The 21,834-nt window shown below is 31.1% G+C and overlaps 1 protein-coding gene across 1 annotated transcript in view; it reads right to left on the reverse strand.

Moving 5' to 3' along the window:
• LOC135134418 (retinal homeobox protein Rx1-like) overlaps nucleotides 1-17,273 on the reverse strand; it is a 65,106-nt gene extending 47,833 nt beyond the window's left edge. The window contains exon 1 of the mRNA XM_064063099.1: nucleotides 17,087-17,273. Within this exon, the coding sequence (XP_063919169.1) occupies nucleotides 17,087-17,273 (187 nt within the window). The remainder of the gene's footprint in view (nucleotides 1-17,086) is intronic.
• Nucleotides 17,274-21,834: the final 4,561 nt, after the last annotated feature.

Genomic DNA, 21,834 nt, shown 5'->3' on the forward strand with positions numbered 1-21,834 from the left:
GCTCAGATAAAGAGCGTCTTGAAGCCTGACTAGATGCAAATGGGTTTTAGCACGGGTTGTTTATGCACGTAAGTAATGTATTTGTTGGGAGACTCTAGTACAGTTTCTAGACTGCATTATTATTTTTTCTACGTAACTGAAGTAATTATATATATTTATAAATTTAACCTCCACATGCCACCTCCACTTTTGAAATAACACTATCGGACTAAATAGAATTAATTAATGGTTACATTGTAACCATGAAGGGAGAGGCACGAACAGTATACATTAGATCATTGGAAAAATATTTAGAAAATTTCAAAAATAAGTATAAAGATAAAATGATAAATTACAAGTTTATAATTAGTGGCCTACGTAATTCTATTCTGCTATACATAATCCATACATCACATAAGTTGCGCATACAATGGCGCGTTTGCAACGATTACCTACATTATACATTGTTAAACAAGCAAGGGACATTTAAAGACCTGTATAAAAAGACGTATGCATGCGAAAACGCAATTAACAATTACTGAGCTTATCGCAAATCTGTTGTGTTTATTATTAATGCAAGGCAATTAGATCGCACGAAAACGACCGGATCAATGTTCCTAATTAAATAATCAATTGCTTAACTCAAGAACTGCCACTAATAACGTTTTTACACACGCTCTCTGGTGCACACAGGTGGGAGTTCCATTACAACGACAGAAATTCCACAATGGAAAGGTTGCTCGTCAGGGTTTTAGTCAAATGATTGTGTCGATAAAATCGGTGCTGCCAATCGACGCTAAGTGGCCCAACATCTCACCTGGAGGCACTACAACTTAATTTTCCTTAATTCATCAATTAAAAGACCATTCTTGTTAAACAATAGCTTGTTATAGGCGTGTTATGAAACGACGGGAGCCTTACGAAGTGATCAGCGGCTCTCAACAAGCAAATGATTCGAACCACTTTATATCGAGTGTCTCTTTAATAAAGTGCTTGGTCATCTACAGTTTAATATAGGCACACTACAGACTAGAGTCTCTATTATTCTAATTCGTTTCGAAATGTTGCTTAGCCAATGATCGAAAGCTAAATAGCTTTTAAATAAACTGATATTATTTTAGTGATATATGACGTGTGTATGATGTAATTTTGGAGCACTACTACAATACGAATATCTTCTTAAAAAATTAATCCGATCCTGTGTATGAAACGAAAACATTTTTTATATAAAGAAGAACAATTCTGGCTATCCTACGATGTTCATAAATTTCTCCTTCTTTAATCTTTATGTCAAAAATTAGAGGCAAAAAACGTAGAAAATCTTTAATGTAATTTCCATGATATGTACGAACTTTATTTAGCTCAGTAGCCCACGCACCAACCTATATTCAGCTGCTTCAACATGAACAATTATTGTAAACTTTCTAACAAAACATAAATAATTAAATAAGTAATTTCCTCATATTAAGTGGGAACATCCAGCATCACGACCATTTCTTCAAATAAAAAAAAAAATACTACTACACCAACTTTGATTATTTCAAAAATATTTTCGATATCTGGATTTCTTCTAATCTCTAAATTCGTTATATCACCAACGTTTTTGTTTGTTTAAAAAATCATACTCCTAGTTTTTTGTAGGTTATATCTCCACTGTAAGTTAGTGTCACTATATAATAAGAAGATAGCTCGGAATCAAATTTAAGCACCGAACTTTTACCAATAACATTTTGGGTTAAAAATTATTCACTTTAAATAATTCCGATTCTTAAAACAGAGCTTTGTGAAACGCACTCAAACTGTAACCAATCAGAAAACAGAATATCAAAAATTTTGGCAGAATAAATGAGCATTTGTCAAAATATGGATAAAATATGATGTGTTCAAAGATTTATAACACACTCCTTATTACTATTAGTATTATTATTATTGTTGTTAAATACTGAAATAAAAAGTTTAATCTTCTTTATCATCTGATGGGCTTACAAAAATAGAATAAATATGGATACCTAATAATGTAGTTGTTTTTGGAATAATTGGATTTTTAAAATTTAGTTAAACTAACAACATACTTATATGTCAGTTAAAATAGAAATATCAAAAGATACCTATAGTAATATGTACTAATACGTTTCTCAACTTGAGCTTAGACCACGCTTAGAAGCAAATCAATTTTTTAACTAATATTTTCGAAAAGTTATCTAAATAAAATTTCTTATTGTCGAATTAATTAAAAAATTAACATAATTAATTTATCAGTAACTTTTCAAGTACATAATATCACGAACCTTTGTTATGTGATTTAATAAAGCATTTCGAACGGCTATTAAGCTGACGTCGCCAACAGCTGTAACTACCGATTGACATTCTCTGGTTGAGTTCAAAAATTAATCACTTTTTGACGGATAATTAATTTGTAAACCTAACTAATTAGTAACTGTGTTGAGGTTTTATATAACATAGTTAATTACATTGCGCCGAGGGAAAAAGTAATTTGTTGGGTGGAAGTAGTTTACAGACGCCGAGAAATGAGTAATCGTTTTAACTTTAAACAACAAAAAGTTAATTATAATAAACTTCAGTCAGACTTTCGAGAGAATTCATATAGAATTAAATGGAGAAATTTCAACTTCGATAATGGTGATTATACGCATTTCAGTGATGTGAATGTCTTGTTTTAATTCGTCGTTATCTACGATCTGCCAAATTATCTAAAGTACATAAGCCGGACCTGGCACTCAGAAATTTGTCTGACAGCTAACTTCTATCTTCCAACTGATCTTGTTCGAGTCGACACTTTAAAGATGTTTTCTTTTTTGCTTTCGAAGGGTGCTTCCAAATTTATTCTAGGCCTCTCTCACTTATCGCATCCACTATCTTTGATCAGTGAATTAGGCGAAATAACCAAAATTATGACTTCTCCGTTGATTTGATAGGTCATGCTTCAAGGTTTTCAACTTCTTTCCATCTCGTCATGTTATTTATAAATCTAATTTCATTTCATTTAATATAGTAATAATACGTTTTCAGTGTTTTGGTTTATTTTCGTGCTGTGGCAGTGGTACGTGTGGGTGAAGGTAGAACTTATTCTATATACCGTCAGAGTTCGCGTGTTCATAATCATGTCGCCCGTGATACGCCGGGTTTAATGGAACACCACTTAGATTACTTAACTTGATGTTTTTATTTCGATTTAACTAGAAATGCCGCTAATGCAGCGATGACTTGAACCGCCTCTCATGTCCCCGTACCCGCTTTATTGCATATAAAACGCTAATTGAGTTAGATATTACGAACTGTCGATGGTAATTACCCTTTTACCGCTGTGCTTCTGAACTGGTGCTGCTATAAACGTGCTGGGAAACGTCAGACCACCGATACACATGCGAACCGGACATTTTACTGCGTGCCTTTTCGTGTCTTGATGCTTTTGTATATTGTTTGCATATTTGTGGTTAATTTTTATATTAACCTCCGTTTGTGTTTAATTCAGTGTTCTTCTAAACGGTTAATAAACATAATAACTTTAATAAGTAGTAACAGCTTCTTGTCAGTTACAGTAGTTTGAAAGACGATTTATGTCCATCATACTTTCACTTTGACATATAGAATCAACTTACACAACGTTGTGTTCATAATAATACAGGTGACAGTCGTTTGGAAAAAAATATAAATATACAGGTGCAACAACATAAATTAATGCGAATTTTAGGAATAAACTATTACATTTTTAAAACATCACTTTTCACTTAACAAAAGATTTCTCATAAATAAAAATTACAAAATAACAATGCTTTACGTAAAATACAGAACCGTAATTTCCTCTTTTGCAAAAAACCGTCGGAATTGGTTCCAGAAATAACACATTCACTACGTATAATCCAAAAAAACAATCCATTTTTTTATATCACTTTGCAAAAAAACTGGTTTAACATTACTTAGACGGACCTCTCTCGCTCTTGGAGTAGAGTCGAACAAACGGTGCTTTTGCGAAAAATGATAAAATTTTATTTTGCAGTTTTTATTTATAATCTCTACAACTTAAAATAAAAGATAAAGAAGCATACTAGGCAGCGACGTAAATAACACCCCCGCAACCCATGAGTGCAAAGTGCAAATGGACGCAGTCCGCACAGATATGGACAATGTGAAATTTGTTAGAGCGGATAACCAACGGGAAAACATATATTATCAGTACACGCTTAATTTCGACTGTTTATGTTTATACATCAAAAGAGTTCGACGATTAAGCACGTATAAAATTCGCTGCCGCAGAAAATAAAGCGCAAAGCTAAGCTCATGTTTCTAGTGAGTTTTCCCGTTGGAAAGTGTTCCGAACAATATTTCGGCAAGGACACGTATGTCAATTTATACCGTCTTTCATTTGAAAAAAAAACTGATCCAAGGTTATTTAGACAGAACTTCCCTACTGAATGCTGCGATTTTTACGTCTCGAACGAAAGCTAAGGAAGTATTGTAATCGAGTCCACGAGACGATTAGCTGGATACGCCATGACTTATGATCTCAAGAATACAAAAACTCTCCCGTTTCCGTCTGTTTGTCTGTCCGGCATGTGTCTCAATTTTTGTTAGACAGGTTAGAGGTCATCTCAAAATTGTATATAGTCAATGGATTTTAAATTGTATAAAATAACATAGTCCCATACGTGTGGTTTACGAATCCGTGTTGAGTTTTTACCCAAGATATCTAGATTTTTGGAATAAAATCACAATTTTATACAGTCAATTCATTTGACATACACCTTTTAAAACTTTTATGACTTAAGCGGCTTGAGCCAAATCACCCTTATAAGTCAAACTGACTATTGTATAACCTAACTCACTTCACAGCTCCATTATGGCAACAATGGACAGTAATAATCCTTGTGGTTCGGGTCCATAAGTGAGTTTACTATAACAACATTTTGCCATTTAATTTTGAATCTGCAAAACCGAATGCTTTGATATTTTGCAGACGTTTTAAAGTTATTGTAAGAATGGTAAATTTTTAAATACCGGGTGTTTGGAAAATCGCGGATTAACTCTTCAGTACGTTATCTACGGGGGTTTCGGGAGTCCCAAAAAAATAATAAAAACATGCTTTATGATGTAGATTACTAAAAAAACGTAGTTTTATCAAAGTGAAATTGGCAACACTGCATGCACTTAATGCGTGAATGCCTGCGGTTTACTATCTGATTTCTTAGTAACGATTGTGATTGAAATCCACCATTTATTTTTTTTAGGACAATAACCATAACAACCAGGGGGGCTAGTAGCTGCTAAGATAAGACTGTTTTTGGCAAATGAGATACCCTCTAAGAAAAGAGAGGGTGGGTGGGCGGGGCTACTAGCTACTAAGATAAGACTGATTTTGGCTAATGAGATACCCTCTAAGAAAAAAGAGGGTGAGTGAACGGGGCTAGTACCTGCTAAGATAAGGAGGATTTTGGCAAATGACATACCCTTTAAGAAAAGAGAGGGTGGGTGGACGTGTAAAAGAAGGAGTGATTTTGGCTAATGAAATACTCTCTAAGAAAAAAAAGGGAGAGTGGGCGGGGCTAGTACCTGCTAAAATAAGACATATCTTGGCAAATGACACTCTAAGTTAAGAGAGGACGGGGGTGGGGCTAGTACCAGCTAAGATAAGATTAATTTTAGGAAATGACGTATCTTCTAAGAAAAAACAAATCAGGTCAGAATAGAATACCAAAGTCCCCCCAAATTGTTTCAAATAATTTGCAAAAAAAATCCCCATGGGCTCCCGCAATAATACACCATGGGTGCCCAAGAGTCTCTCGAATTAAAAAAAAAAACACTGCGGCACTCAACACTTTTTTAAATTTGTAAAAACTAAAACACTAAAAACTCAAAAGATTTTTTTCAAGTTTATCCAGTAACAAAACACCAGATTCCTTTAAATTTATCTGAAAATAAAACAGGACATCTAAAATTAACTGCGAACGTTTTGAAAACTTTTGATACGTCAAACATTTTTAACTGCTTACTCGATTTTTGTTGATTTGTACCTTCCCTTTATATGAGGCAGACGTGTGATGACTGTGTTGTTTAGTTATTAAACGTAGTAAAAGAACCAATTCTAAAATCATTATAACTCCACAAAAATGTGAGAAGGATTTTTTTTTTACTATTTTTCCCAGACTCCCCTGCTGATTGTTAAGAGCGTAGCGGAGAGTTAATCCTCCATTTTCCAGACACCCGGTATATCTGTTTATCCTCCCAAAAATTTGATGAACTCAACTTAATGTTGCTGAATAAATTCTATTTAAATTGTGCAAACTATGATGAGTCTATATTTGTCATTCATATTTTTTTTAGAATTCCTTATACAGGGTGACTAAAAAAAATAATTATTGAAATTTTGTAAATACTAATATTATTAGTTTTACATTGCAGGTTTCTAAATTGATATACGTGTCCTTGCACAAATGTTGACGATCACAAAATTTTGTAAAGAAAAAATGCATTTGAAGCATTTAGTTTACTTTAACATTATAAGTATTATTTATTAAAAAGAATAAAAGTCGTAAAATCAAATTTAATAATAATTTTTTGAAAAAGCTGGATGTTTTATTTTAATGTACCTCAGGGGCGAGGAAAGTTCGGTTGAAGTAACTTTCGGCCAATTTATTTTGTGATAACACCTACGTAGGTTAAAATAAAGCTGTGTGGACTGCTGAACTACAGGTAAAGAAGCACATTTTGCGTATGATTCTAGTGAGTTTTCCATAACTCATCAGTATTTTAATAAGGACACTTATCAGCTCGAATAAGAGCAGGGTAACACTAATAATAATAGTACTGTATTTTCAAACTTTCTGGAAAATACGATGAACCGTTCTTGTTTTGATCAATAAAAAAAAAACTGGAGCCCGGCTCCCGGTTTGATCAACGGACCATCTGTAAAGTGAACACGTTACCCTTAGCCTACTACTGTAATAATGGAAGGTCGTATTATGTGTCTAAAAAATAAGACGAAGTAAACAATAAAAAATATAATAATAACTAACAATATAACCTGTAATGTACATGTACATGCATATAAAATTTCCGGTAGTTTCGGAGATTATTTGTCTAATATCAATCTGAACAGACGGCAGACGACACATAGATAGACAGACTTGCAGACAGATAGATAGACAGATAGACAGACAGACAGACAGACAGAAACCGGAGACCGGTATAAAGTGAGAATTCTATACGTTATGTAAGAAAATATCCTGTTTGAAACCAAAAGTGGCGATGAATGAAAAAACAAACTGATTATTTTTTAAGATAAAAGGTAAGTGGAGATTTTTCTGTAAGTTCAAATATACAACATTTTATTAGTTTAGTTACTGAAATACAGGTTAGAATAACGGAAAGTTAATTATTAGCATAGAAAAGAACATATTCTCAGCAGGTCAAAATGTAAAGAACAAGTTAAAAAGAAAAGAAATAATAGACACAGCAACAAAAGACCGCCAATTTTGATGAACAAGCTTGAAGTTTCAATTTTTGTTTAGATAAAGTTCATTTTTTCGAAAGGTAATTTTTGTAGCAGTTATAAAAAAATGGGAAATGCCTTTCAAAATATAAGCCCTTAGAGATAGTATGAAACTATTTTGAAAATTTAGTGCAAAATTAAAAAAAAAGCTGATCCAACCCTAAGTTTCTACACCCACCACTTTTCCTGTTAGAAAGGGTAGTTTACTCTTTTTTTCACTAGAAGTAAAATTAAATATACCAAGTAATTTGTAATAGAAATTGAGAAAATTAAAGTACGAAATTAAATTTACTAATTTTACGTATACAAATTTATAGTTTCATCAATGTCTAGACAAAATAAATACCTATAGGTTGAATGTGAAATTACTTCATTTGTTCCTTGTAGAATAGCAGTTTTTATTTTTGGATTCACAAACGTAAAAATTTGATAATAAAACCCTACAATTTTCAAATTAGACTGTTGTCTGTCAACAGTCAGGATTTTATATGCATTTGTTTAATGTTTTATAGGAAATAACTTTATTATTTTTTAAATTTATTAAAACACAAAATAACCTATATAAAATTATAATTGATATAATCAACAAAGATAACCTCTTAAAATAAAACCTAATGAATTAAACCTGAAAAAATATTTTTGATATTATGATATTTGAAAGTTAGTCTATTAATAAACCCCATTTTCACCAAAATTGGAAGTTAATTAACAAAAAATTACTCACATCGAAGATCGTCATTATTGCATTCTATTAATAAACTAAATATATTATTTGCCTTTTACTATAAAAATACCTGCTAGATTGTATTAAAAAAATGTAAGAGTTAATTTTTTTTATGAATTTATTTTAATTTGTCACAAAGAATTCCTAAGAAAAATTTTTACTGGCAGTAATCTCCTTTATTGAAATAATAAATAAATAACTCGAGTTGAAAACAATTTAATTAAAATAGATAATAATGTGAATTACCAGTGTTCAATTTTAACTGGACAGCGAAAAAGAATTTCACTCGGAGCTTAAGAAGTTCGAAGATTTAACTAAATAAACCAGTAGAAAATACTGTAGTAATAATCTATTATTAGTTCACAAGAAAAGCTGGATAAAGTTTTGTTTTTACTTTAAATCAATTGCTCGAACAAGATTGAGATTCAACAAACAACGTACTCAAACACGCAATTAAGTCTCCTTCATCCTATTTGTCAATCTCGTAATCCTATCAAATATAATTCCTTGTCAAGTTGGTTGACGTCAAATTAGTGCTGCTGTCAATAGAGGATAAAACGAGAAAATATCTCAAATCAAAGCTTATTTTCATGTTTGATTTTATAGGTACAATGAATATGAGCGAATAGCAACAATGTATGTAAAACAATAATTAAATTAAAATGCTTTAGTTACAACACGGGAAAAAACATTCTTATCGCTGTGTGATTGAAGATCTAAGTAAATAAACAAGAGTGGGTTTATATCAATAATAATAATATTTTCTGTTTAACATAAATTCTCGTAGTTGAAATACGTTACCTGAAATAGTTGGGGTTCATCTCGATAAAGCATTTCTTCAGTCTGAATTTCAAAGAAACAATAAAACTTGCTAATGGACTAAGAATTACCATGACTAAGTTGATTATTAATTGATGGGTGTAACTTATCAAATATTAATTAATTTACTCATTAACATCTACTCAACCACTTACGCAGTAGTCTAGCAGTTGAAATGTTCGATTTAGTTAATAACGGCTACTTAATAGACGGCGGTCAGACAAGTCTCCGGTTGTCTTTCAAAACTATAGATTTGCAATAAAAAAAAACTTCACTATCTCGCATTATTAGTTAATTTTAAAAATAAAATTATAGTGTATAGTAGTGTGCTCTTTGTGTGTCAATGTGTAAAACTATCATTTCACAGAACATTCAACATACATGTCACGATAACAAGATAATTAATTGAAAGAGTGTTGCCCAAATTACTTATTATATATAAGATTATCAATTTAGTTAATTAATTCGTTTGTGTGGTTACCTTAAACTGTCGGCCATGTAATTACTTTCAACTGTTTTAAATTGTTAATTAAGTTGAAGTAGTTATTCATGAGTCGTCTTCATAATAGATCCGCCTTCTTGTTCATAAAGTCTTTATAACAACTTAAATCTTCTTTTTAGTTGTGATGTAATGCGGAGAAATTAGGACATTCCAATAGGTACTGCTTAGTTCATTTATTAGAGTAGTAGGTATTATTGTGTATTGTTGCTGAATGTGCAGCCAAAAGAACGATAATACGACGATAATAAAAAAAAATATATCATAAAGGAACCACATTGTGTCCACCAAATTTGGAATAAATTCTAGAAAAAAAAGAAATTTTGACAGACACTCAAATATCTACTTTTTTATATGGTCACGGTTCTAAGAATAAATTAGAAAACTTTTACTAAAGAAAATTATGATGTCATCGATTAATCTAAAGATTAATTAGATTAAAGAAAATTAGATATATATTTTAAATTAGAATAAAAACTTCGCAAACAATATAAAAAAAATTGTTTTATTTTTTCGTTTGTAGTCAGTGTACGACGGTTAAACTTTTTGATGTTGTTTATTTCACAACAATATCTACCTATAGTGGTAAACTTTTATTCATACATAGAACAAATGTTTGTATATATCTATAAAGCCATTTCCAAATTTTAATATTAATTAACTTATTTTAATTTATTTCATTTATGTATGTTTATATTTATTTCCAATAATTTGATGAATAGTTATTTTTTTGCATGATAGAATGGGAAAAATAATTCAAAACTCATTTTCATTAATCATATCATATCGAATATACTTATAAACTGCAATTAAGTAGTTTGAATGGATTAGCAAAGATGAAAATCAAGGGAGTACGCTAATTCATAGGACACCTGGTATACAAGATGTTCCAGAACTCTAATATCTAAGAACGGATAGAGATATTGAAATTCTGTAAACTCCATTGGTTTTAGATGAAAAGTGGAAACCTATTATAGCACATTGCAAATGAAATACTTACATAGATAGCAACGCAAACCTATATTTTTTTAAACTCTAACGTATAGCTTTTTAAACGAATTTTAACAGATCATGGATCATGGATTAAGTATGATAACAATGTAAAAAAATATAGCCCCTGAACGAAACCGCAAGAGCCGGTCGAGCTGTAGTGGACTCGTTATTTACGACCCTAAAACCTTTTCTGTTGTAAACAACTTAACTTCGACACAATGGAATGATTTTATGATGGCCATATAACCTTATAGCTCTTGGTTCACTATACAACCACTTTATTTTACAAACAAATGTAGTACCTAGGAATAGCCAATGTCGGATTGTGCTGCCAGGATACCTGAAAATTTTCCGGAGGCCCCCCAAACAGTCTACTTCTTATTTTATGCAATTATTTACATTTTTCACATATCCAGGATGTTACAATTACAAATGCATACGCATAAAAAACTAAAGAAAAGCATCTTTTTACTTTCAGAGTGTAAACTCAGTACGAAACTATAGGTCTCCCGGTTCCGTCCATCTGTCTGTCTGCCGTCTGTCCGGATTTTTATTAGACAGATCATCTCCTAAACTACTGAACGAATTGTCAAATTTTACATGTATATTACGAATATTGTGTAAACTGTAAAACGCTAATCAAAATTTGGCTAATCATCCCTACCAATAATCTATTGCCGTCATCTCCAATATTTACTCTCTAAACTTTTGGAAACGTTTTAAGATTATTGTAAGCATGGTAAATCGATAATCTTTTTTTTCCGTTATGCCCCTCTAAAACAATAATGACATCACTTCACAATTTTGCCATATAAGTGTTCTTTAATTTATATTATCTACCAAATGTAAATTTTGGTGATTTCAAAAGCATTGTTTGTTATTTCAAATCCAATTCTCATCTGAAGGACTCGAATTGGATTATCGGATGTTTAGATGAAATTTCTAAATTGAAATCAGTAGAAAGTAAAATGACCCCAACATTTCTTTCAATCTACCTATACCTATATATATTTCATGTATTTTTTACATGTTTTTTAAGGTACTGTATCATTCTTTTAAGCAAACTGCCACCAATTTTGACGTTAAAGTTTTTTTATTTCGTTTTTTTTTATAAAATAAAAAAGTGCATTTTTGTCGTAGTTTTTTGATCCATTTTTTTAACATTTCACCCATTTTTAAGATTATTTTTTAAAAGGTCGTGGATTTCTAAAGACTTGGCCAGATTCCAGCGGATCCATATTGAAACCAGTGACTGAGATTTTTACAAAAAAATAAAAAACATTTCAACCTCAAAATTGTCCTGTTTTCTTAAAAAAAAAAAAATGATAAAGCACCTTATACAAAAAATCAAAATTATAACACAACATTTTACAATTTAACTTTGAAATTGTAAAATCGAATGTTCTGAAAACTTGTAGGCTTTTTAAGATTATCGTAAGCATGGTAAATCGTTAATTACAATTTTTTCGTTTATGACCTCCTAAAAAACGATGACATCATTTTATAATTATGCAGAACAAATGTTTCCTAAATTTTATAGAACTACATGACATGCTACTACTATACCATTTTGAAAAAGCGAATGTACTGAAATATTGCAAACGTTTTAAGGTTACAGGAGAGGAAAGGGGAAAAATTAGTTGGTTTAAGGCCTTCCTAAAAGATTATGATATAATCTTAGAATTCTGCGGAATAAATGTTTTTTAAATTTTATAAAATATATTCCTGCATGTGTGTTTTATGAATCCGTGTTGAGTTTTTACCCTTAGCATCCAGATTTTTGAAAAAAACAATACATAACAATATTTTACATTTAATTTTGAAATTGCAAAAACCGAATGCTGTGAAATCATGCAAATATTTTAAAATTATTTGAAACATGCTAAATCGTTAATCACAATTTATTTGTCATCTTACATTTTTCCGGAATTTCTTCAAATTTGTGTGTGTTTTTGGGAAAAAAAATGGAGTATGAATTAATCAATTAGTCCTTTCCTCTGCGGTGAGGACACAAAATCAACCAAATTTCATTTTGTTTTAACCGATGATGCTTGTAATCCGAACGTGGTAATATTCCAATCCGGTCGAAGTATAAACATAAACAGTAGATGTTAAGAACCTTTGGCTCTTATGGTTTTGTATATATATTTGCAAAATGTAATCTCTATTATTTCTAACACACTTATTGTTACGAAATTTTAAATGTAACTTGTCCACAACTTTCACTATATAACTGCGGGGGCAGTTTTTTTAACAATTTAAATATTTTAAAAAATCAATATTTCAGTTATTATGGAAATTTTGGAACGGGGTTTTCACCACTGTTTTCACCTTGCAAAACTTTACAAATCGTACCAGGTCTATTTTTGACTTTATTTGTTGGGACTAAGATATAGTAAAAATAAAAGTTAGCAACTTCTACAACACATGCTTTTTTCTATTGTGTATAACAAAAAAAGTTGACAATATATCTAGTACGATTTCAGAAGTTTTGTAAGTTGAAAACAGTGTTGAAAACTATGTTCTGAAATTTCCTTTAATAATTGAGATATCGATCTTTAAAAATACCTACGTTATGCAAAAATTTCACTAAAATTAAAAGAAAAGTATGATCACAAATTGTTTTTTAACAAAATTGCCCTTCCATTATATAAAGAAAGTTATGGACAACATATATTTTAAATTTCAAAACTTAATGCAGGTAAACTTACCCTAATTCTTTCCAAAGTCTCCATCTATTATGCCCGACGTGTGCTGATTACAATTTGTGTTCTAAAATTAATTTTGTTGCTCATATAATGTGTGTAATACAAATAGATATATTACAATTATCCAAATTATGAATAGTTATTTATTTATCGATAAACTTCAATAGTTATCTTACACATTTCCAAAAGATTTCTTATTCTTTTTGTTTTCCTTGCGAATCTGATTCTAATAATTGTGTTAAAAATTCTTCTGATTTCTGTCGTAATGGACTGTTTTCCAACTACATATTTAGTGATCGAGTCGTCAACAACTCAGTAACCACAACACATTTCTTTATCCGTTCCTCCAATAACACCATTCTAGAAATTGACAGATGTAGAAAAAAGTTTTATACACTTTAATGGACGTCAACTCGTTCGCTCCGGCGCTTTAACTCCTCAACCATAACATATGTTCTTGTCACACGTATAACTCATGAGATAGATGCAACGCTGTCATATTTTCATTTCGTATTTTCATAGGTTTTCAACGTTCGTATTGCTTTGGAGCAGAATGTGTATCTGAACGTAGGTAGTCATATGTTCGTCACCGCTTGTTAAGTAGGGGAACGAGGGGCTTGTTGTAACAGTTTTTAGGAAAACGAATATAATTTGGTATCTATGTTTGACCATTATAAAAGTATCGATCGGTAGTCTAACTATTCCCCTATTGGACTGAACAGGCAAAAGGTCAAAATTGTTCATCTTCACTTCACACCAGGCATTTTCTTAAAAAAAGTGCATTGTTACAACTTGCCCCGTGGTTGGGGCTAGTTGTAACAGCCATGAGACAGGTAGTACCAGTAAAAATAAAGCTGATGTTGATACATATTTAGACTTTATTTTTCAAAAATCAACACAACACTTCATTATATACAATTTTTTTTCAGTAAAACTGAAAGAAACTTTTAGAAAAAGAGTCAACATTAAAAATTTGAGTGTTGTCTTCCTTTTTCTTAATATATCTGGAAAGCGATATATGGCATAGGTCAAAATTTTGGCTCGCTTTTCGTATGCTAGGTACGAGATTTGTAGAAGTGAATTTGGGATAAGTTGTAACATGTTACAACTTGCCCCAAAGCTATTGTTACAACATGCCCCGTAGCACAATTTTCTACATTTAATTACATTTCGACAAAATTATGTGGCTTAGCGTCAAAATGTGTAAGGAATATCAAAGCTGAGTAATTTTTGAGCTACATGCAAAACTAAAAGTTTTAAATTAATTAATAACTGATACGAAAAACCAAATTTTACTAAAGCAATATTTTACATTACATGGCCAAAACGAAACACGTGCACACATCCACTCACTGCGCTGGCTCAAGGAACAGTGGTTGTGATGACATGATGTCTTATGGTGCAAGAATTAAATTCAGTAAAATACCTGACGTTATAAAGAGTTTAAATTGTGGGTAAAAATTTAGTGTTACAACTTACCCCTGTTACAACAAGCCCCTAGTTCCCCTACCTACTGTTCTATAGATATTTATGTGTACCATTCACGCAACACAATTGGATTTATGAATTTTTGGAGATTTTGGTACAAGTGAAATCCGTTTTTACAACTAAGAACATGAATCTGTTTCTGGAAGTACAGTTTTTTTATAAGTAAGTAATTTCCATTTATTTATTTTTAAATACATAATAACCGATATGAGCCCATACACGGTGTTTGATGTGTGGACATTCTTTTTCTTTTCGGTGGTTGATAATGTAATTTTACCATAGGGGAGAATATAAAGTGATCTTTTGGACATGACTAAAAATATGTTTTTTTTAGACAAACCAAATTCTTCATGGTCTTCTTCTTATTGTCATGTCATTGAAACTTTCCGTCTGTGGTAGTGTAAGTACCACAGACTATATCACATATATTCAAAGCAGATAACCAACGCGAAAAATAGAAAGAAGTAAGATGGAGTGACAGTTCTACCAATTCCAAGCAAAATTTATTCATAACAACTGAGAGAGTACTTGTTGATCATGTTGTATATTATTAGTAGATGCTTAACTTCGATTTTTTATGTTTATACATAGAAAGAATTCGACTATTAAGCGCGTGCAGATGCTGGTTGCAGAACAAACGGCGACGGCAGATAAAAAGTGTGAATTTGTGTTAACAAACTGAAATTTGATTATTTTGTTTCCTGAAAACAGAGGAGAAGACTAATTATTATCAATTAAGATACAATGGAGCAAAGTGTTCTGAATATTATTTTGGTAAGTATAGCTATTATTAAGACAATTATTGAATATTTTATTAAATCTTGTATCAAATATTTAGGCACGCCACTGGGATCCGTTGTCGGAGAGATTTATTACTCTTGGTCTTTTAAGACTTTAAATTTTGAACTGCAATTATTCGTGACTCATACGAATATTTTTTTTTTGCTCTTGTTAATAATAATTAAAGAGATACTGTATAATGAATGCAGAGTTATTAGGACAGACGAGACACGAACTTGTTCGAACTTTTGAAAATAGTTGGTAAAATATGACTAATTAAATTAAATTCTTAGGTAAGAATTACACGCTCCGTTGGACGTTAAATACCTATCTATGAATTTATTTATGCTGATTAGTAAGTAGTAGGTACTTACTAGTAAAATTTGGACTAATTTTTAAAATTTGAAATTTCAAAAGGAACTGAAAACGTCTACATATTTAGTTAGAATTATAAAAATATTGTACCCGTGGGTATTATAAGTAACATAATCCTTGTTAAGTATTTCAATTTTTTTTAATTAGGACGTATATACGTAGGTCTGTTCAAGAATAGTTCACGTCTCATCTTCATTTGGAAACCATGGCTAAAAATAGATTGCTAAGGTAATATAATTTACAAAAAAGTAGATACCTAATTATGTGTATTAATTCAAATCTTTTAATCCAGTCTTATTATACTTAGATCATATTTTTAATGATTAAAAAAATACAAATTGCACATTTAAAATATACAGTAGTATGTACATACCACAAACAAAACAACCCGTCTTTTTCTTTTTGAATGATTTTTCATTGGCTACGGTCCTGTAACAGTGCTTATCCTTAAAAATTTCCAATACTTTTGTGAAGTTTTTTTTTTAATAAAACAATTAAATGCCCCGCTTCAGTATTATTTTCTCATATTAACTTTGAAACTTTGTACTTTAATAACATTAATAAAATTTCATTTAAAAATAAAATTTAAAACAAAAACTTTTTTTCCTATAAAACAATAGTAAATATTATTTAATATTATATAACAATACACAGTTGCATACATGCTCTAAACTCCTACATCAAACAAATTGCATGACAATGCTTTTCCACAATAAGCTTTACATCTCCACACGATAATGAGATAATGGTGGTTAATTATGTTCAAGTCATAATAACACTGTTGTGATATGCCTTACGGGGAGATTTAGAAGTAAGGCATAATATTTTTTATAAAACTAATATAGTAGTGAAACTTTAATAAAAAATCTGTCAAATATGGTTATGATCCACGTGTGACGATGATAAAATAAATGAAAAATGTATCAATGCAAAATATCAGGAACTATAGCAATGACAGTTTTCGAGCAACATTTTTTAAAGAGATACAAATACGCAACGAGCTTCAGCTTCAATAAAATCATCCTGTTTCTTTAAATAATATTTCTACCTATATTATTTTAAAATTCTTCTTCGCGCTTTTGTTATAGACTAGTGCTACGATAAAAAATAAATCTTGTAAATACTCTCTTGGTGTTCTCACATTTAAATCTATTCATATATCATTAAGTAATAAATTTATTGCAAGTTTATTTGAAGCTTTATTGAAAGCTTACCTGCGCTTTCAGTATTGCCGGGTGTCGTCGAGCGATCCCTGTCATTTTCGTCCTTTCTGACCAATCCGAGTATGTTATCGATGGTATGTCTAGGTCCTGTGCCTGGACTTGCGACCATCCTCATGGGTTTCACGTCCAAGCCGTAGTTAAGCATGGCTGAGGTGTCTTCACAACGGTCCGAATCCATCGCGCCACATTAACTGACTGAAGTTGGCTTCCACGCTTGGATACCTAGGGGCGGTTTTTGGAGGCGTGTTCAATATACAGGGGACCAATGAAATACTTTCGACATCCATCATGGAGTCCTGGAGGGTAGAGAGAGATGAAAGTTTGGATGCCCGCCAACAGTAATAGAGTCTGTGCTGTAAATTTCACAGTATAAAAGCTTGAAAATTGGTGTCAACAATCTGGATTAAGTTGTACATGTTGCTATTGCTACTCGTTTTTAAGTGGGGCTGCCAATAAGACATGTTATTGGTCTTGCCAGTTATTCCATTAATGGGAAACCAGCGGATTTGTGGTGTTGACTAGTCAACACTTGGGAATATCAAACCAATTTACCATTGCCTTAATCGTTAGATGTATACATAGTAATTATAGCAGGTATGTGAACGTGAGGAAGGCTGAAGTCTTGAAATGGTTAAGATAATTAAATGTAGTCTCATTACACTCAGTGATTTGCATTAGTTTTTTCGTAAACGTAAAGTGGATTAGCCATATATTGTGTTGATTCGAATCTCGATCCAAAACTGTTTTGGTTCAAAGTTTTTGGGTTAATTCTATTCGAGGTGTTTTAATTTTAAAAGACTACTTGATCTAGTTAAGTGTTGTCTTTATAATTTTTTCAAAGCTACCTAGAACACTTTTTCCCTGACAGACTGCAAAACTGAAAAATTTTTTGTACCTACATTTGTTTACACAAAAGCATTAATGACAATAAAAAAATTAAATTTACACATTTTATTATTCATTCATTAGATACATTGTTTAAAATTAGCCACAAAGAAACAGTAGGTACCTCTAGCCACAAGAACATAAACCATGAGATTGATTGAACCAGACAAGATTCTTCTATCGCTGGATTTCATGAAAAATTTTATCAAAACAATGAGCACAGAAGGGCGTGGATTTCAGTACCTTAGACATAAATGTCACAACATAACTGAGGCAAAATTAAAAGGTGAATATAGTGAACCAAGAGCTATAAGGTTATATGGCCATCATAAAATCATTCCATTGTGTCGAAGTTAAGTTGTTTACAATAGAAAAGGTTTTAGGGTCGTAAATAACGAGTCCACTACAGCTCGACCGGCTCTTGCGGTTTCGTTCAGGGGCGGCTTTCACTAAATATGAAAATCCACCACTCCACTATTTCTTTGCTACCTGCAGCCACTGAGGGTTCCGAAATAACCACTCTCTTTGAAAGCCGGCCCTGTTAAATATGAGCAAGAAATGTTTAGAAGATGATTTATTGCCAACCGGTAAGCTTAGTGCGAACCACACAAAGGGGGTATTTATTTGCGGTCAACTAATTTTATGATGGCCATATAACCTTATACCTCTTGGTTCACTATACCTATTTGTACATACACCCCTAGATTAATCTGCTATACCTACTGTCAGAAGCCGAATTTGAAGAGCTTCTATGCGATTAATAAGATTACAACTTGCTGATTTGAATGCTTTTAAGACAGTGACTCCAATCTTTTTGGGAAATAAAAAATTGCAAAACAAGTCATTTTCGGAAAATTTTTATTTTTTCAAAAATATATATGTATACCTACCTATATAGTGTTAGAAGTGACTTATTTTTGCTATTGTTTTTATAATTAGTCAAGGAAAATGAATACTACTGCACAGGCATTTAAGAAAAAAAAATCAAAATTTGTTGTACTACTTATTAATCAAACCACTAAAAGGAGATTATAAGTAGGTACTTCCATTTACGACTGCATACAATTGTACTTAAATGAGATACAAATTTGAAAATTTAAATTACAAATGATAATTAGATTTAGCTGTCATTTACGGTCGCTCTACACCTACCTAACTGTCAAAAGCAAGTAGGTAATTCTTGGATTATTAAAAATAATGAAATTTATAATTTTCTATTCATTCTCATTTATATACCTAACAATTTGTACTTAGTTGTTTGTTGCTTGTTTGAATATCGCCAACTTTTGAAATTTTTATGATAGACTGCAAAATTTTTACAATCTTAATAACAAAAAAAAAAAAAAAAATCAAATAGTTCTTACCTACTTTCTTTTTTGTTGTACATTTGACCTAGCAAGATATAATGTTGCTATATAGAACAGTTTTTCTTTAGTTTCTGTATTTGACACTGTACAAAATTTATAACTTTTTCGCCACTGCTGAAAAATTACCTTTGTTGTATCTATTTTCGTTAGCATCCGAAGGAATTATTTTTTTAAGACAAGAAATTAAGCTAAATTCTGAATTAACTTATCCAATAAATTTATGGACAAAAGTTTAAAATGGCAAAAAAATTCCTCTTTCGTTAAAGGGAAGCTCATGCTAGTTTTAAAAATTCTGCCATCAAAAAAAAGGCCAATAACTTGTAACATAAAATTTGGAGGAACTTCCAATCTATCAACTTTTGTAGTTTTTAGGCCTGTATAAGGTGATCAGGTTTTCTTATTTATTTTCTAAACTTCAAAACAAATTAAAAAAAATTACCTAATACAAGTTGATGAACCTTAAATTATTTTATTGTTTGTAGTAGGAAAGACTGATATATGGTGTGCCTTGCAGTTATAATATCATGAATAAAGCTTAATACGGAATTACTTGTTATTCCTCATCTTATACCTTTAATACCTTAATACCTTAATACCTTACTTACCCGCACTGGAGGGTAAGATGACGAAAGTGTTAACTGTTAAAGAAAGCTCATATTTCGGAACTTTTTAGCGTTATATTAGTGGGAAATTCAGGAATTAAAAATTAAACTGCTGCGATGCTTCAGGTAAATTTTGATTGCACTTTGCTGAATATCTTAAAGAAAAAAAATATAATATCTTTACCTTGGCCAACTTACCCACCTTTCCCCTACGTTGGACGACGAAATTCTAAAAATCAACATTTTTAAAATCTTGTCCTCAATACGTTGATTGTGGAAGTAGTTTTGGTTAATTAAAAAAAAGATCCATACTTTTGGCATTTACAATACCTATAGAGCTTATTTACTTGTAATTTTGACTGAAACCTATTAAATGGTAATTATTTTGATAGAAAAAAGGTTACCGTTTTATTCAGTAATAATTTTTAGATGATTATACGACCATAATATTTTGCAGTTAAGTTATATTAAAAAAAACAATAAAAAATCTCTCTAATCAAAAAGCCAATTGCTATCAAACAATTTGGTCGAAGGTTTATTAGATAGACTTTCCACTGCAAAATTTTTTGATGAGGTCGTCAACATTTTATAAAACACGTATATCAGTTTATATAGGTGCAGTATACCCAATCCTACTAACAATACCTAAAAATACTGTTCTCCCAAAATTATCTGGAAAATGGGATGAACTTGTCTTGACTTAATCAATAAAATAATTTGCCTCACTGATTAATTTTTTCAATCACCCTGTATACGCAATTACAAAAAGTATGAATGTATTGATAAATCACAAGTCTACACAGACTCACAATATTTTGCAATTTTAGACAGGATTTATTTGGCAAAATTTTTACAAGACGTCATCAATTCTTTGGAGGTGGATAAACCGACAAGCGATTTTCTATTCTTACGATAACCTTCAACGTTTGCAAGCTTTCATAGCATTCAGTTTTGCAGTTTCAATCTTAAATTGTAAAATGTGGTAATACAGTTTGATTTTTTTTAATCTGGATGTTTACGGAAACAAATCAAAACGGATTCATAAACCACAACTGTAGGTGTAGGTATATTGTTTTATAAAATTTAAACATTTACTACCACATTGTTGGTGGAATTGATTAGATAAATTTTAGTTAACATTATTCCTAAAATGTTTATAAAATTTCGCAAGAATCGGCCCACTAGTTTCACAGATTTATCTGTCCAATAAACATCGACACACGCGACAGATGACTGATAGACAGAGGGAAACAGGCCTATGACCATGTCTAGAGGTCATGAAACGTCAAGAAAACAAAAGTAGCCATTCACCTGATGGACGTTATTGAATACATACACATAAGCGAATGTATAGTAGTATATGTATAGTAAGAATTAATTTTGCATATATTTTTTACAAGTTAAAACTCCCTAACTCTATACCTGAAAAACGATAGATTAGAGGCCCTTAGGAGACATTTAGAGGCGGTAAACGATGAACGGGGGTGGATTTTCTTTGTTTGGCAATGAATTTAACTGAAGTGTTTTTTAAGTATACAGTAGCAGAATATTTTATGAACTTGAATTATACTCGTAGGTCGGTATGTAGATGATTTTCAACATTATGAAATTATTTTCAGTGTGTAGCCGAATGAATCTCTGTCGAACAATGTTCTTTTTATACACAAACCCTGAAATTTACATATTTAGATTCCACGAAGTTTTAAATGTTACCCTTTTATTGGTAAAATTCGTTAAAATTTCAATGAAAATCAGTACCAGTTGACAATAATTAGAAGTGAGTTTTAAAAAACTATAAACATTATTGAAAATTGAGACGATATTATTTTTCATTACAATTTTTTCAATTAAATTATGTTAAATTATGACTAAATTAGCCAAAGTA

This window comes from Zophobas morio, unplaced genomic scaffold (genome assembly GCF_036711695.1).
Source record: "Zophobas morio isolate AGI-343-1 ecotype UQ-CSIRO unplaced genomic scaffold, CSIRO_AGI_Zmor_V1 ptg000023l, whole genome shotgun sequence".
Classification (NCBI taxonomy): domain Eukaryota; kingdom Metazoa; phylum Arthropoda; class Insecta; order Coleoptera; family Tenebrionidae; genus Zophobas; species Zophobas morio.